This window comes from Hirundo rustica, chromosome 12, assembly GCF_015227805.2.
Source record: "Hirundo rustica isolate bHirRus1 chromosome 12, bHirRus1.pri.v3, whole genome shotgun sequence".
NCBI lineage: Eukaryota > Metazoa > Chordata > Aves > Passeriformes > Hirundinidae > Hirundo > Hirundo rustica.
The window spans coordinates 15,082,834-15,098,614 of NC_053461.1; the positions used below are offsets into that span (position 1 = coordinate 15,082,834).

The 15,781-nt window shown below is 48.3% G+C and overlaps 1 protein-coding gene across 3 annotated transcripts in view; it reads left to right on the forward strand.

The window, feature by feature from the left end:
- Nucleotides 1–14,753, forward strand: part of SLC25A26 (solute carrier family 25 member 26) — an 86,373-nt gene extending 71,620 nt beyond the window's left edge. For all 3 annotated transcript variants that reach the window (XM_040075974.2, XM_040075977.1, XM_040075976.2), the window contains 3 exons: nucleotides 6,928–6,992; nucleotides 8,373–8,446; nucleotides 14,287–14,753. In XM_040075974.2, the coding sequence (XP_039931908.1) occupies nucleotides 6,928–6,992; nucleotides 8,373–8,446; nucleotides 14,287–14,383 (236 nt within the window). In that variant the 3' untranslated portion in view covers nucleotides 14,384–14,753. The remainder of the gene's footprint in view (nucleotides 1–6,927; nucleotides 6,993–8,372; nucleotides 8,447–14,286) is intronic.
- The last annotated feature ends 1,028 nt before the right edge of the window (nucleotides 14,754–15,781 follow it).

The following is a 15,781-nucleotide window of genomic DNA, read 5'->3' on the forward strand; positions in this document are numbered from 1 at the left end:
GCAGCGTGGCTGTAGCTGCACAGGGTGAAGTAAATCAGGTGTGTGAGCAGTGAGGGAATGGTTTAGGTAGAACTGATTCCATTTTGGGGCCGAGGGAATGTTTTAGGTGACCTCTTGTAGTCTTGTCCAGCTGTATTTTTTCTGTTTACGTTGATGGGAAGGGAGTTTTAATTCTGTGTAAGATCCTGCTGTTGGATTTTACACTGGATTCATTAATCAGGGCTAACAAAATAAGAGTGAATGAAGCAGATTGTTCATTTTTGTTTTGAAACAAATCAAGCTAACAGACTAAAAATGCTTTAAAATGCAATCTGTATGTCTGCAGGTGTGATGAGGATCATTAATTTACCACTGCTGATTTCTTTACAGTTAGATTGATAAAAAACTGTGTTCAGGCATGTTAAGAGAGCTGGAAAGGTTATCTGATTTACCCAAAGCCTTGCAGAGTAATTTCCTGAGGTCAAATTTGGTGCCTCAGTTGGAAATTTAGCCCAGTGCCTCCAGTTCCTTCTCTGTATATCCTGATTCTGACCAGTTGTGCTTGGACTTGCTACTGTTTAATAGATGTTCAGCAGTGTCTGCTCCTTTTCTAGCAGAAATCCTGCAGAAGGAGCTTCCAGAGGCACAGCTGTGCATGGACCTGTGCTCACTGTCCTTTGGCACACGCTGGGGACACCAACACTTCGTGTTGGAGGAGGCACCAGGTCCTGGAGCAGCACTGAGACACCCAGGTCCTTGTGGTGGTAGATGAAACACTTCACCTGGTTGCCTTCCTTGGCTCTATTCCCCAAGCACAAATCTTTGCAGAGCTGGGGTCTTATTTTGTGTAGATCCTGTTGTAATTGGGAGGATAAATATTCTCTGGGCTACCCTTCCTTCCAGCCTGGTTTTCCTTCTCTGTTCTTTGTCTCCCTGTTATTTCCTTTTCACCAGCAGTATTGTAATCTTCTTTCTCATGTGTCCTTTGAGGACTTGCTTCAAAGCTCAGGAGGTTGAGTTCTTTTGAGTTGATAAAGAGAACCTTTCCCTCTGTCTCCATTGCCTCCCTCTGAGATATGCAACAAGCTGGTTCTGATACTGGTCTATTCTGGTACTGCACCCATTCTATTTCACTGAAAATATTTAGCCTTCTTGCTGAGGGGAGGCAGTGGAGAAATAATTACCTGCATTCTGAACAATGGATTCCAGAGTTAAAAATTAACTACCTACATGTAGCTTCAGATGAGGGAAGAAAGGACCAAACCCTTTCTTTTCCATCCCAAAACAAAAAACTTAAAACCTCAAGATGGATGTGTGCATAGCAGTTATTTAAAATCATTGTGTTATAAACCTTAAAAGGAGAACGTTGTCCAAAAAACAACCTTTGCACACAGATACGCTGTCAAATGCCACCACGGTGGTGGTGGGATGGTGAAATCACACAGACGGGCTTTTCTCCTGCGTTCTTTGCTTGAATTCAATCCTTTCTAAAAATATGTTAGAGGTCCTGAGGGGCAGGGTAATAAGCTGAAAGAAACTGAAAGAAAAGTCCTGTTTAGCTTCCCTTTATGGCACACACACACACGTGTGTGTCTGTATGAGTCGGTTATAACTATTTGGTGAAGACAGAACCAAGAGCAACAATCCGTTGAATTCCATCCCCAGTGCCTGTGAAATGGCAGCAGTTTCAGCCCTCGTATGTAAGATGGCTGTGTGTGATCCATGGGCTTTTTCTGGAAATGTAATAGGCATGAACATAAGTATTAGAGATTTGGAATCCTCTCTGACTCATCTGTTAATAATTTAATCCCTCAAGGCCTTGTCCAGCTTTATCATCATCATTGGTGTCTTAATGGAGATGTTTGGAGTATTTGGGGAGTGAGAAAAGGTGACACCTGAGCAGCTGGTGGGGAGGAACCCAAGGGTAGATCTAAATGAGATTTTAAGCCTGAGGTTGTGTTTGAACCAAACCTTGCCTCGTGTCTGAACTGTTTGGACACCACCCCAGATCTGGGCAGGGCAGGGAGGCAGAGGAGGGAAGCGTGTCCCCATACAGGCATGATTCTGGTTTACTCAAGTCTTCTCTGGACTTAGACTGCCTGGCTGGACCACCCCAGCCCTGCAGTGTACCAAGGCAGGCTGTCCCAGGAGAGCTTCTGCGTGGATTTCCTGTGTTCTCCATGCAAGTGGCACAGTGGCAAGGAAATCTTGCCATTGGGTATTAGCTGTTGGAAAAGAAAAGTACTGCCCTGGAGCAGGGAGGTGATCCCCAGCTTGTAAAAGAACCTGAACGTCCATTTAATGTGACTGAAAATTGCCCCCGTTAAGATGCCTTCTTTCTCACTGCCATGAAGAAAAAGTGTGGCTTAACATTAATAATTAATGCTCTGTGGTGACAAAGTCACCAAGAATGGAGGTGCAAGTCCAGTGAGTCCTAATGCACTAACAAGAGCTTTTTGCACATTAATAGGGAGGATTTCCCATCACTTTTGTTTTCATCTAATCGGCTCTGACAAGATTATACACTGTGCCTAAAAGCCTCTTTAACTCTATAGCTCTGAATAAATTTTTGAGTAGGTCTCAAGATTTCCCTGCAGAGTCTGCTTGGAACACGCTCTTAATCCTGAATTGGTTAAACCTCTGGAGGGAGCAGTGCTTTGTCTTGGTATTTCTGCTGAAATCCAAAGAGGTTCTCGGATCACTTTGCTCTGCTATAGGCAGGTGTCGTTCCCACAGTGATAAAGAACCAGAATAAACTTCCTCTTAAAAAATTTAACTTGATACCAATAAAATAAAAGTTCAAATAAGAACTTACTGATTTAAGAGTTCTGAAAAAGACCATTTGTGAACTTGGAAATCAGTCAGTGTAAGAGGATGCTATGACTTTTAGTGTTGGACCTGAGCTACTCAGTTGTTCAACCTGTATCTTGTTTTCCAAACAAATTTCAGGAAAAAATGCTGTGGAGTGAACATTTTCTCTAATGAGAAGTGCTCCAATAATCCTTTTTTGCCAATAAGGGAAATGAATACCGGAGCGAAAGTGAAAAAACCCTGTTTATTAACAAAAAATATGGTCCTGGGTAATCTCCAGGTGTCAGTACAGAAAATAATAATGAAGAAAGCCAATAGTACAATTTGACCTGAACTTTTTTTTTTCTTTTCCTAAGATGGCCTAATTCCAACAAGAAACAAATTCCTGTGTCTTGAAATGAGATTGACCTACAGAACAGGGCTGGTATTGCAGGAGAGCAGGGGTCTGGCCACATGACAGGAGCTCAGAATCAGGAAGAACCCCTGTAGTGGCCAGAAGGATTCCCTGGACCCTTGAGAAAAGGTGAGGAGAAGTTAAGATGGTACAAAAAAGCAGGATGCCAAAACCAAAGAACTTGTCTTCCTTCTTAGGATCTTATTTGAGGTTTGTGTCTAACTACCTCTGTAACATTTTCCTGTAGCAGCAAATTCTGCAGGCTCCAAGGACCTGGGGTTATGTATTGTTCCCAGGTAAAGTATTTCACTCAGTTCTGGTGCTTTTATTTGTGTATGACAGGTACAATAATAGAAAATACTTGCAGCAACCTAGGGGAATATTTTAAGTCCTCAAGTCTTTTTATTCTTATTGGCAAACAAAGGTAAATCATTCTCTGCAGATGGATGTCTGTCAGCAGCACTTCCATCAAGGACTGGTCACTGGGAAAGTGTGAGTAGCAGGGGAATTTTCTGTTTAACACCCTGACTTGGTAAAATTTGGCTGCTCAGGTGATGTGTGAATATACAGTGACCATTGTAACTTCTTGGGAGATGGGTGATGAATTTTCCACTACTGCGTGAAGGTTTATTTTCCCAGTAGAGGAATTTGTCACTCTGCTAGAAGTACTAATGAGCCAAGAGCCTTCTCCCATGTGAAAATCCATCTTTAAGCCTACCTGCTGAGCCCAAGTCATCCCCAGCTCTGTCTAGGGCAAGGGAAAAAAGAGCCTTCTCCAAGTGAGTGAGCCTGGACACAGGCTGCCTGCAAAGGTGCCTTTTCCTCCATCAGCTCTGCAGAGAAACCAGGATGATTTAGGAGTGGGAGGCTCGATGTGTCTGGGCCTTTCTTGTCCACCTGATACTCTGATGTTTTTCCTGGTTGCTGATTAGTGGAGCAGCCTCCAGCCTCGTGTGGCAGCTCTCGGTGAGTTCAGTGACGGCGGGAAGTGAATGATTATTAAATAAGTGGGTGATTTAAAGATTTGTTGGGCCCTATTGTGTATTAGTGCAGTGTACAACCCTCCTATTTTTGATGAATAGACTGGCTTTAACAGTTTGTGTCTGTTGTATCAATCTGGTGATTGGAAGCAGTCAAGTTTTAAGTTCCTTTATCCTCTTCCTGGATACCTGTATACTATGCTTTAAGAGGTAACTCTAAAATTATCTTGGACATTTAGAGTTAAGGCTGGAGAACATTCATTTTGTCAGACACTCTGCCTTCAATAAAAAGCAATCCCCAACAAATGCTAGCTTTAATCTCATGTTTTTGTCAAGCATATACAAACTTGCTTTTAATTTAGCCGCTATCCTGCTGCTTGTTGTGCTTATGAAGCATTTTATTGTTGCTGTTGCCATTCTGAATTGATTGGTAAAATCGTACCAAATACTTCTCAGTGATGGAAAAAGAAACATTGAAATGTTAATAAAGAAAGAGTAGGGAAGATCCAGATGTCAGCTGGGGAAAAAATGAAAACCAATCAGCCTTGATTAAACTTTTCAGATAAGAATTTGGGAACATCATGTCAGGATAAATTGTGTTTGTTCTGACCACTCTATCAGCCAAGACTGAAGCTGCTGCCAATTAGAAACTCTCAGGAATAAATGCACAGAAAAAGTTACAGGGATCTGATAAGGGACATAAGTTGGTCTGACTAAAGTGTTTCCATCAGAGCTGGGTGATGCTTTGAGATTTTTTTGTGTGATACAGGCCTGACAGCCGTGTGGTTCACTGTTTAATTTTAGCTTGGTCTGCGGGCAAAGGAAGGGCTTCTACATCCAGACATGTAAAGCCACTATTTTCCATGGAGATTATTTTTACCATTCTAAAAATACATTGCTGACATGAGTACCAAAGTTTCTATCCAGAGCATTCTCTCAAAGCCTTTTGGTCACTTACGCAAAAACTGGCTCACAATAAAAAGATTTTCTGACCTTAAAAAAAGTCCAAGAACGGACTGGAATTTAGTTTAACTTGCTCATAGTTTCTGCTTTGAATTCTTGAATACAGCCCATTTTTCTGCTTTTTAGTGAGGTATCACTGCTAGAAAGCTTCCGGCAGAATGAACCATGTGGGCCAACCTTAGGGGAGTGGAAGCTGCTCCTAAAGCCAGGCATTTGGGGCTGTTCACTAACTCCACTTTCCTGCTATTCTTGTTTGAGATCCAGGGGACTGCAGATGTGCCTTACTGCATCTCCTGAACTGTCCTGGGACATTCCTTAATTAACTGTAAGAAGTCAAGTAGGATGCCAGCTGGCCCAGCCTCCTCTGTCGTAAAACAGGGGTTTAATACGTTCAAGTTAAGGTGGCTGAGAGAGAGAGATGCAGGTAAAAACTCCAGCCAGCAGGGAAAAAATGTTTTATTTCATTACTTCACAGATTTTAGAAGAAATGCTTTTTCCCTTCTCCCACCCCAAGAAAAGAGAGATCAATTTTTCTACATTCCATGAAACTTGGAACAGAAAATAGATTATTTTTAGCTTATTCCCTGGGTACTGTGTAGGCTTCAGTCTTTGGACTCACTTTGTTCCCAGCTGTAGCTGATACAGGATTCATACAAGCTCCAGAGAAAAGAAAAAATTAGGAGGAAGAAGAAAGATTTCAGAACACCTCTCTTGCTCTCTTTCCCCCCCCCCCCTTTCTTCCCCTTTCATTCTTCACTTACTGCTGCTCCTGCATTTTAGAAGTTTCCTTCGCTTTGGCTCTTCCTCGGCATGAATTACTCTCTTGAAATATTTTGAACAGATGAGGGAAAGATTAGAATTGATTTTAGGATGGGGAAATAAGGCAAAAGGAATAAAATCCTGGGAGGAAAAGCAGCAGAGCTGGTCGCTAGATAGCACAAGAGGCCAGGCTGTAGTCACAGGGTTAAATCACAGAGCCAGACACACACACATGTTTGGGGGTGAGACATGCAGATGGATACGTTGAAGATTTCTGGCTTTCAGGAGGAAAGTCACAGCTGAGCTGGCTGTGGCAAGTGACAGTTATGAGCTCCAAGGGTGAAGTTTGGGAGGGAGTAGAGAATAAAGATGCCCCTGAGGGTAAGATGGCACTTGGGGCAGCAGATTTCTGACAGTTTCCTAAGACCCTTGGGCATCTTCACATTGCTGTTATCCAAAGTGGAGCTGATTTAATCTGTTGGAGATGAGCTCCATCCCAAACACTGACTTGTCTTTTTTCCTTGAAACAGTCCCAGATGCAGTCTGTGTGTATCTAGAGCGTCGCCCAAGCATATGTGTTTCAGATACGGAGCAGGTTTCTATTTTTCTACCATTTAAATGGTCAGACTTTAATTCTCTAGGCAGAACACGGTGTGACTGGTTAATTTTCCCATCTCTGCAAATGGGTAAGCAGCTTTTTCCTTCCAAACTTGCTGTAGATGTTGGAAGTGGAATCTGTTTTCCTTACGAGCTTCCTATGTTCATGTATGTACAGAGTCCAGAACAAAAAGATGTAATGTCCCTGGGGATGTTTGGATTTACAGTTAAGCAACAGAGAGCTGTTTTCTAAAGTCAATACTCAGTAACAAAACATCTATGTACAGACCTTGGACAGACGTACCTGGGCTCTGACGTGAGGGAACGTGCTGTAGGCATTAATAACAGAGCAGTGTTGACCACAGCCCTGGGAATTACAGGCAGTGTGGCATTCATATTCACACAACAATGTCTCACTTGTGCTTGGTATTTTAATTTTCTCAGGTGGATTTGCAGCTGCAGTCACCACGCCGCTCGACGTAGCAAAGACAAGAATTATGTTGGCAAAGGTAAGAGGGAAGGAGGTCCCCAGACAGGCCAGTGAATGGCCTGGGTATTCCAGGGTTTCTGTAGGGTTGTTACAGAATGAAATCCAGCACCTATTAATAATCATTTCTGCTTCTGTCCTAGAAGGCAGGAGTAGATGTGAACAGGCGCTGCATGCAGAACTAATGAAATTGTTGTGTTCCTTTCCTTGATTGCCTCTCTGGTCCTTTCCCAAAGGAGCTGTCTGAAACAGACTTGGGCTTGTGCTCACAGCTTTCAGAGTCTCATGCAGTGTCTTTAGGAGGAAAGTCTTGCGGAGTCAGACACCCAAAGTTAAACTGCCCATCAGGGATTTATTCCCCTGTTTTGATAATTCAGTGTGCATATGTCTTTTTTGAGGAGGGCTTGATACTGGATTTTCTGTTGTAAAATTTTAAACTATAGAGATTGTGATGGCCAACATCTGCCAACCGTGGCAGAAGGAGGATTGCTTATAAGATCAGTAAGTGTAATAAGTTTAGAAATTGCTAGTGACTCTGGTGTTCCCATCATCATCTCAGTGGCCCAGGGCAGAGCTGACAGCCACCGAGCTAAGCCACCTCAGCACGTGGTTCCTAAAGCCTTTCCCAGCCCTGGAAAGAGTTGTTGGTGAAGGATGGGCATTCTGGAGCTTCTGTGGGTTATTTTTTACCTTGTTGCTCACATCTCTCAATTTGGGGTGTTTCTTGTTGCTAACATGCACCTCCCCAGCTGAGTCACATCTGTGCTCAGCTGTCATTGCTGGGTTGTGGCTGCTGCAGCTTCTTTGTCTTTGGACAGTGCCAGTGATAAACCTGTAAAAATTGGGTTTCATTTATCTCTGCTTCTCTCCTGAGCAACCAGGTAAAGAAATGAGGGTACTTTGAGACCATTCAGTTTATATTAGTCATTTCACATTAGCTAGGTCACACACTGGATTTAAGTGTCTCTAGTGCTGCTCTTTGTCCTCTGTTCTGCACTCAAGACAGTTTTCATGTGCAGTGTGCTACTCGGGGGTTTTTAGTTCTTTTAAATCTAAAGGAGCAGCAAAGTAATAAATGATGCTTTGAGAGTGCATTTTTATTAAGGTCTTACTGCAGTATCAGCTGCTGGATGTAGAGCTGAGTGTAGTGCAGAAGGGGCTGGGTGCCCAATTCTGAGCTAATCACCTCTGTGACCTTGATTGTTTTGTTCTTCTGTGCCTCTGTTTCACTTTCCACCCTTTTTTTCATTCCTGGAGACGAGGAGCTTTTGCCTGTGCCTGGGATAAGAAGGTCATCAGGATGTCTGTAATTCCTGGCATGTAGCACTAGCCAGGGACAGGAGCTCAGTAAATAACTAAACCTCTGCCAGCAGTTTCCAATCTCTCTCTCTCTGTGCTGCAGGCTGGTTCCAGCAACGCCAGCGGGAATGTTCTGGCTGCCCTTGGTGGCATCTGGAGGACACAAGGCCTGTCAGGGTAAGGACACCTCAGCCTGCACCTCAGGGGTTGTGTTGTCTGTGTGTTTTAGGGGGTGTGAGAGGATGGAATCTGTTTATATTCACATACAGAAAAGCCTTTTGATTGCTCTACACCTGGGCAGGGAGAGACAGTGGGGTAGCCAAGAACAAGTCCCTTGGGGAGGTTGAGTGTCCTCACCTTAGCTTGGCTGGGGCAGTGTCCAGGGAGGAGCACAGAAAGGGGCATTGTTGGGAGTATATCCAACATGTCAACCCAGCTCCAGGTGTCAGAGGTGAGGGTGGCTTTGTGTTCATAACCCATGATGAACTTTTCCCTGTGAACGTGTGCGTTTGTGATTTGTATGCATTTAAATTCAGGCACATCTCGTGCAGTGAAGACAGCAGTTTCATTTGAGGGGTGTGAATCCCCTCTTCTGAGGTGCTAGGGAAGGTCAGCATAGGACCCACAAGCCCCTTAATGGGCAGTTTTTCCTCCTGGCAATTTCTTGCAGATTTGATAGCACCAGCAAGGTCTCCTCTGTTCTTTCATTTCCCCATTCTTGCAGTGAAGTGAAGTGCAGTGTGAGCAGACAATGCCAGTGTGGTGCCAGCAGTGTGGAGCAGCTGAAGCAGAGGGAGGGAGCCGTGTGCTTTGGGTCTCCTCTGAGGTCTGGCCTTGAGCACATGCCCCTGGAGTTTTGCAGTGTGGAACCCATTGCAAAAGTGCAAGTTTTCTGAGCCAGGCTTGAGTACAAAGAGTAGACCTGAGCAGCCACAGAGCAGCTCTCCAGGGCTTTCCTGCTGTAGCCAGAGTGTAGAAATGTTCTGGGCTTTCCTCTGACCACCTATGGAAGTCTGAGGTGATGTCCATCCAGTCCCTTAAGTGCCTCACTTTGTCCAGTCCTGAGACAGAGAATTGCTCTCCTGACCTTAGAGCAGTGTTGGAGCACAGAGTCCAACTTGTGTTTCTAGAACATTTTGAGGTGTCAAAACTATTACTGATTTTTACTGACACTGCTTCAGTTACACCACCTTGTCCTCTTTGAGTGTGATTCTTATACCAGTGGTTGGCCTCTGAACGTGAATATGTGTCTTAACCTCTCCAGCCATGAAGTTCAGCCTGTGCTTCCCTCAGTAGGGCTCATGTCTCACCTGCCTTTGGCCTGGAAGAGAAATGGAGGGATTTTTGGAAGCTTGGGGCTTTTCCCTGGGTTTTTAACCCTCTCAGTCCTTCAGGGCGCTGTTGTAACCTTTGCTGCCCGAAGCACTGCGCTCAACGCGGCTTTGCAGGGGACAGCTTTCTCCGAACATCTGATCTCTGCTTGCCCAGCTAATAAAAGTTCAGCCCTCTTTCTACACATGTGGGAAATAATTCAAAACAAATTGCAGGAAGTTCCTGAACACTGATTCCAGGAAGGCATCCAGCTGTGCCCCCCGGCAGCTCTCAGGGATGGGCTGTGTCAGGTTTGCCTCTCACAGGGGACAAGGTGATGCGGCACTGGATGAGTTTTGGGTCCTGCAGGGCTTGGTGGACTCTTAAAGCATGTTTTGAAAGGGACTGGGAGAAGTGAGGCCATGTCTGCTGCTAGTGTGAAGGGTGTGAAGAGGCATGGATTTGACTGAGGAAACCTCCCCCATCCCCCAGGCAGCAGCAGAAAGTAGAACTGTATGATTGTGTTCTTTCCAGGGTGTTTCAGCAGTGCCCTTTTCTAAACAACCCAGAATTAAACTCTGCCCAAAGATAGCACCAGTGGACTAGGACCAAAGGGAACACAATTCAGTTGAAATCAAAACAATAAGAGATCTGGAGAAAAAGTAACATGTAAAGGAGGCCAAGCTGCGTCAGCTGCGAGGAAAAGGAAGAAAGTCTTGGGAAAAATAAACGCAGAGGCTGCCATGCCTGCTGCCAATTATAAATCTATTAATCAAAACCAATAAAAATGTCGGGCTTTTTTGGCCAGTTACAACATGACATGATTTATGGCTCCTCTAATAAATCTCGTACTTGAAGAGGAGGAATTCTGAGGGCAGAAAGACGCATTGCTTATTGCCACCTTATTAAAACCAGAGCGCAGGGCTCAGCTTCCTGGTCTGCACCTAGTAAATCCCTCTGCTTCACGCCAAGAAATTCCACATCCCTTTCTGTCCAGAGAAAGCCAGGACTGTGGCAGGGGTTAGGATAGGGATGGGCTGAGTGGATCTGTGAACCTCTTTGCTCTTGCCAGCGAGGCAGAGGAACCATTCACAGGAAAGGGAGTTTGCATCTTGTCTGACGGCTTTTCACACGAGGAGATAGCGGCGTTTGAAAGCCGTGGATGAAGCTTCGCAACGTTTTGGTGAGAAACACGAGGGTTATTGGAGGGTTAACTCTGGTGAGGTGGCCTGTGTAGAGCTGGGGATGGGGTATTGCACCAGGTGTCCAGTTCCTCCCATGAGCTTCCTGGTCGGAGTGGAATTGGCACGTGTGAGGTACCGATTGAGTTCTGAAATAGTAATCCCTCCACATAGTTTAGTTTTATTTGTTGAAGTGTGGGTTGTGAATCTCGCTTTTCAGTGGAAGAATACCAGAAGGGCGCATGCCTCAGCAGTAACAGCACGTGCACAGAAGGCCTCTGTTGCTGGGCAGCCCTCTGGAGGGGAGGAGAGCAGAGAGAAGGGTCCTGGCTCTGGGGGGATTTGGCCTGGCAGCCAAGCAGGGGGAGGAAGCCTCCAGCGCCGAGCACAGGGTACCCCTGCTGTGGGGAGAGCCTCTCCGGCCTACCCACTGATCGTCAGGAGGGAGCAAACCGTGGGAGGAGCTGTGGGATGGAACAGCCTGTATAAACTGTCTCGCTGAAGCTCATTGGTGTGATTTATCAGCTGCCCGAGGCCGCCCCCGAGCCCTCAGCCCTGAGCCCGGCCTTGCGGCTGGGCCTAGGCCCTGTCTGGCTTTTGCTCGCCCTGCTTCGTGTCCTCTCCTCTCAGCCCTGCTCCCTGTCCTCTCCTCTCACCACTGCTCCCTGTCCTCTCCTCTCAGCCCTGCTCCCTGTCCTCTCCTCTCACCTCTGCTCTCTGTCCTCTCCTCTCAGCCCTGCTCCCTGTCCTCTCCTCTCAGCCCTGCTCCCTGTCCTCTCCTCTCAGCCCTGCTCTCTGTCCTCTCCTCTCACCTCTGCTCCCTGTCCTCTCCTCTCACCACTGCTCCCTGTCCTCTCCTCTCAGCCCTGCTCTCTGTCCTCTCCTCTCAGCCCTGCTCCCTGTCCTCTCCTCTCAGCCCTGCTCCCTGTCCTCTCCTCTCAGCCCTGCTCTCTGTCCTCTCCTCTCAGCCCTGCTCTCTGTCCTCTCCTCTCAGCCCTGCTCTCTGTCCTCTCCTCTCAGCCCTGCTCTCTGTCCTCTCCTCTCAGCCCTGCTCTCTGTCCTCTCCTCTCAGCCCTGCTCTCTGTCCTCTCCTCTCACCTCTGCTCCCTGTCCTCTCCTCTCACCACTGCTCCCTGTCCTCTCCTCTCAGCCCTGCTCCCTGTCCTCTCCTCTCAGCCCTGCTCCCTGTCCTCTCCTCTCACCACTGCTCCCTGTCCTCTCCTCTCAGCCCTGCTCCCTGTCCTCTCCTCTCAGCCCTGCTCCCTGTCCTCTCCTCTCAGCCCTGCTCCCTGTCCTCTCCTCTCACCACTGCTCCCTGTCCTCTCCTCTCAGCCCTGCTCTCTGTCCTCTCCTCTCAGCCCTGCTCCCTGTCCTCTCCTCTCAGCCCTGCTCCCTGTCCTCTCCTCTCACCTCTGCTCCCTGTCCTCTCCTCTCAGCCCTGCTCCCTGTCCTCTCCTCTCACCTCTGCTCCCTGTCCTCTCCTCTCAGCCCTGCTCCCTGTCCTCTCCTCTCACCTCTGCTCTCTGACCTCTCCTCTCAGCCCTGCTCCCTGTCCTCTCCTCTCACCTCTGCTCTCTGTCCTCTCCTCTCAGCCCTGCTCCTCCTGCTTCCCCTTGCATCCCTGCTGGTCCCTGCTGTCCCCTGACCCCAAGCCACGCTGTTGTCCCCAGCCAGGCCCTGCTGGCTGCTGTGCAGAGCACCAGCTGCCCACAGAGAGCTCGGTGCAGAGCCGTAGCCAGAGGAAAGCAGTGCTTTGTCTCAGTATGGCCACATCCTTGGTCCAGAGGGTACTTCCTAGGTTCTGTGGCCAAGCACAGTGCTTTTTTCAGCGCTGGCCCCTCTGTGCTGTGCCCAGGCCCCGCACTGCCTTACCCTCTTTCCCAGGGAAGTGGTGGAATCAGCATCCCTGGAAGGGTTTGAAACGTGTGTAACTGTGGTGCTTGGGGACACGGGTTAGTGGTGACCTTGGTAGTGCTGGCTTGTTTTGGGTTTGTCCTTTTTCAACCTAAATGATTCAATGATCCAAAGGGTAACTGCAGGGGTCCTGTTAGTCTCCTGTTAGGAGCTGAAGAGTGGCAGAGTGCCAGATGAAATCTGCAGACAGATACCAAATCCAGCTAGACAGCAGACCCCTGCCCACCAGAGCAGTTTCTGATGGGGCCAGCAGAAATAAACCCAATTTATTTCCTCTGCTGATGGAGGAAGGCATGGCCCAGCGGATCAGACCTGCCACAGAGCCGTGCTCTTTGGATTTGGGACCTCCCTGCAGCTGTTCAGCTCTGCCCTCACGCAGAAAGGGAGCCCACAGGGGCAGCATGGATTGGAGAGGCCACGAGTGGCAGGTGGGAACAGGAAACTGGGAGAAGCAGGGCCAGGATTCTTGGAAGTGATGGTTAGTAATAGGGGTTGCCAGGGCTGCAGCTTCTGGGTAACTCAGTTATGGGTCCCTGTTTGTGTAATAGCCGTGTCTCGAGTGGGCTGTTCTGGAAACGAATGTCTGCCCCTGCTCCCGTAATGAGGCTCCCTAATTTGGCAGGAGAGGGATGCTGTGTCCTGCTCCCTAGGATTTGCCCTATCAGTGCTCTGTCCATACATGCCTTGTACAAATTACTCTGTTTTAAAGCTGTCATTATGGTAATAGGCCCAATTGCTGTCTAGTAAAGCCATAAAATGTTTCCATCTGCCTGTGTGCTCCAGGCTCCTTAGCAGAGCTCATTACTGCCAGAGGTTTCCCCTGTGCAGCAGGGAGCTCCTGAGCAGCCAGGTCCCACCAGGAATTCCAGCATGTCCCACCGTGGACAGGCTCTCAGCAGGGACCATGCAGCCATTGGGAAAGCCAAGGACAGGATCCCTGTGGAGCTCAGCCAGGCTGAGCGCAATAGATCTTGAAGGGGGTGGGAAGCCAAATAGATTCGAGCCTAACATTTAATCCTTGCTTGCCACAAAGGAAGCCTGTAACCCTCTGGGAGGATACACTGGCCTGAAGTTGTTAAACCAACAACTGTGAGTTTAGATTTGTCAAGCAATTTGCTCTGCACGAGTTTCCTGTTAATTGTGAAGAGCTGTGAAGATCAGGCACCTAAAAAGGGTGGCAGCTGACGGCTGAAGGCCACAATTGAGTATTTCTGCTCCCTCACGGCTGTTGTGTGTTGCTGGGAATGAGGCACTGCAGTGAGCAGGGCTGTCTCTGCAAGGAGGAGCCCCTGGCTGGGAGAGAGGCTGGTGGGAGCAGTGGAGGTGAGGATGTTCCCGCCTGTCTGCAGCTCTTTGTGGCCATGTGCCTGAGCTCCCCTTTCCAAAGGCCCGTAATGGCTGCTGCCTTTACCCTCTGCACCCAAGGAGTGTGCAGAGGGGTTAAAACCCACAAGCCCAAGGAGTGCTGCGTGGGGAAGTCCAGATTCCTTCAGTGAGCAGTGGGGCTGGATTTAAAAACCAGCAGGATGAAGATTTTCGTGGCTTTGTTTTCCGAAGCCCCTGCGTCCGCTCCCCGCTCGTCCTCTCAATCTGCCTTTCCTCTGCCTTCAGCTTGTTCGCAGGTGTTGTCCCACGGATGGCAGCCATCAGCCTGGGAGGCTTCATCTTCCTGGGGACATACGAGAAGACTCGGCAGCTGCTGCTCTGAGCCAGCCCGGCCGCTGCTGCCGCGGGAGAGGCCGGGGAAGCCATGGAGCCGGAGGAGGAGTCAGGCTGGGAGCGGAGCCTTCCTCCCGTACCCCTGGCAGCAGCTGTCCCGCGGGCTGAGAGCCGCTCTCCCCGCTGGAGAAAAGTAAATCCTCCAATAATCCAGTTCCCCAGACATGAAATTTTCCTGCATGGAAAGTGGGTGAGGTCATTGTGTGAAGAGTTGTGCCAAAAAAGTAATGTTTTGGGGGGTAAACAGCTAATTACGGTGGCTGCGAAAGGCATTATTAGAACTCCTGCAGGGAAAGTGTTTTGGAAAGCTCTGGCTCGGGGGCTGAATGGGGAGGCTGAAATAAAGCAAGTTTTCATCATTCAGTGGCACCTGCCTCGTAACGGGAGGGGAAGGGGCCGATAGAGTTACAGCCTGCTGCCCTCCAACAGCACTGAAAGGATTCCGGCTTGGGAGAGCTCTTTGTACAAGACAATAATCCATTTGTTTCTGATTTGAGCTGTATTTGTGGAAGTTTATATTCCTGTTTATACCTACAGGTGCTCAGCAAGCATTCCTGTGTGGGAGCCAGTGCAGCTTTATTAATCACACTCATATTTCTCCAGTAAAAAAGCACAGGCTTGTATTATTTTACAGCTGTGCTTGTGCAAAGACGTGGAGCTCTGCCTTCTCTTGGTCTTCATGGAAGTGCTGAAGCCTGGGAGGGCGAGGCAGGGAGAACATCAGAGTCCTGCTGATGTAGGGGTGGATCCCGAGGGCTCTCGAGGGGCTGCTGGCAGGGAGAGCAAAATCCTGGTGCTGTTCTCAGGGTGTGGATGATGTGGGGACGAGTGTGATGAAAAGCCCTTATTGGAATTACTCAGAATTATCACCAGAGTTGGTGCTGGGGGCCGGGTTCACAGCACCGGCTTGGCTGAGTGGTGATTGGGGAGGTTTAGCTGTGGAGGGTTTTTGTTTGTGTGGACAGGCAAAGCCAAGGGGCTGTGCTGGGGGATGGTTTCCTGCACAGCTCTGGGCTGGACCATGGCTCTGGAAGCTCCTCACTCAGGGGGAGAGCAGTGGGTGCCACAGGGCCCTGTGACTGAGCCGGGGTCACCTGTCCTGGTGGCTCCATCCCTGGCATCCCACACTGACGTGCCAGGGGTGATGTGCGGCCCTAGGGTGCTGTAATTTACCTGTGAGGCTGTTCTCCTCATCAGGACAATGTCCAGGTGTTTGGAGTCCAGGGAGAGGGAGAACAAATGCCACACCAGGTCAGTGCCCTGACCAGGGGACACGAGTGACACCAGAGCCCCTTCCCAGAGTGCCAACAGCACTGCCTGGATGTTTTATTACACTGTTATCCATGACAGAACAGTAAGACTTTTTAGAGGCCAAAACTTAGAAACT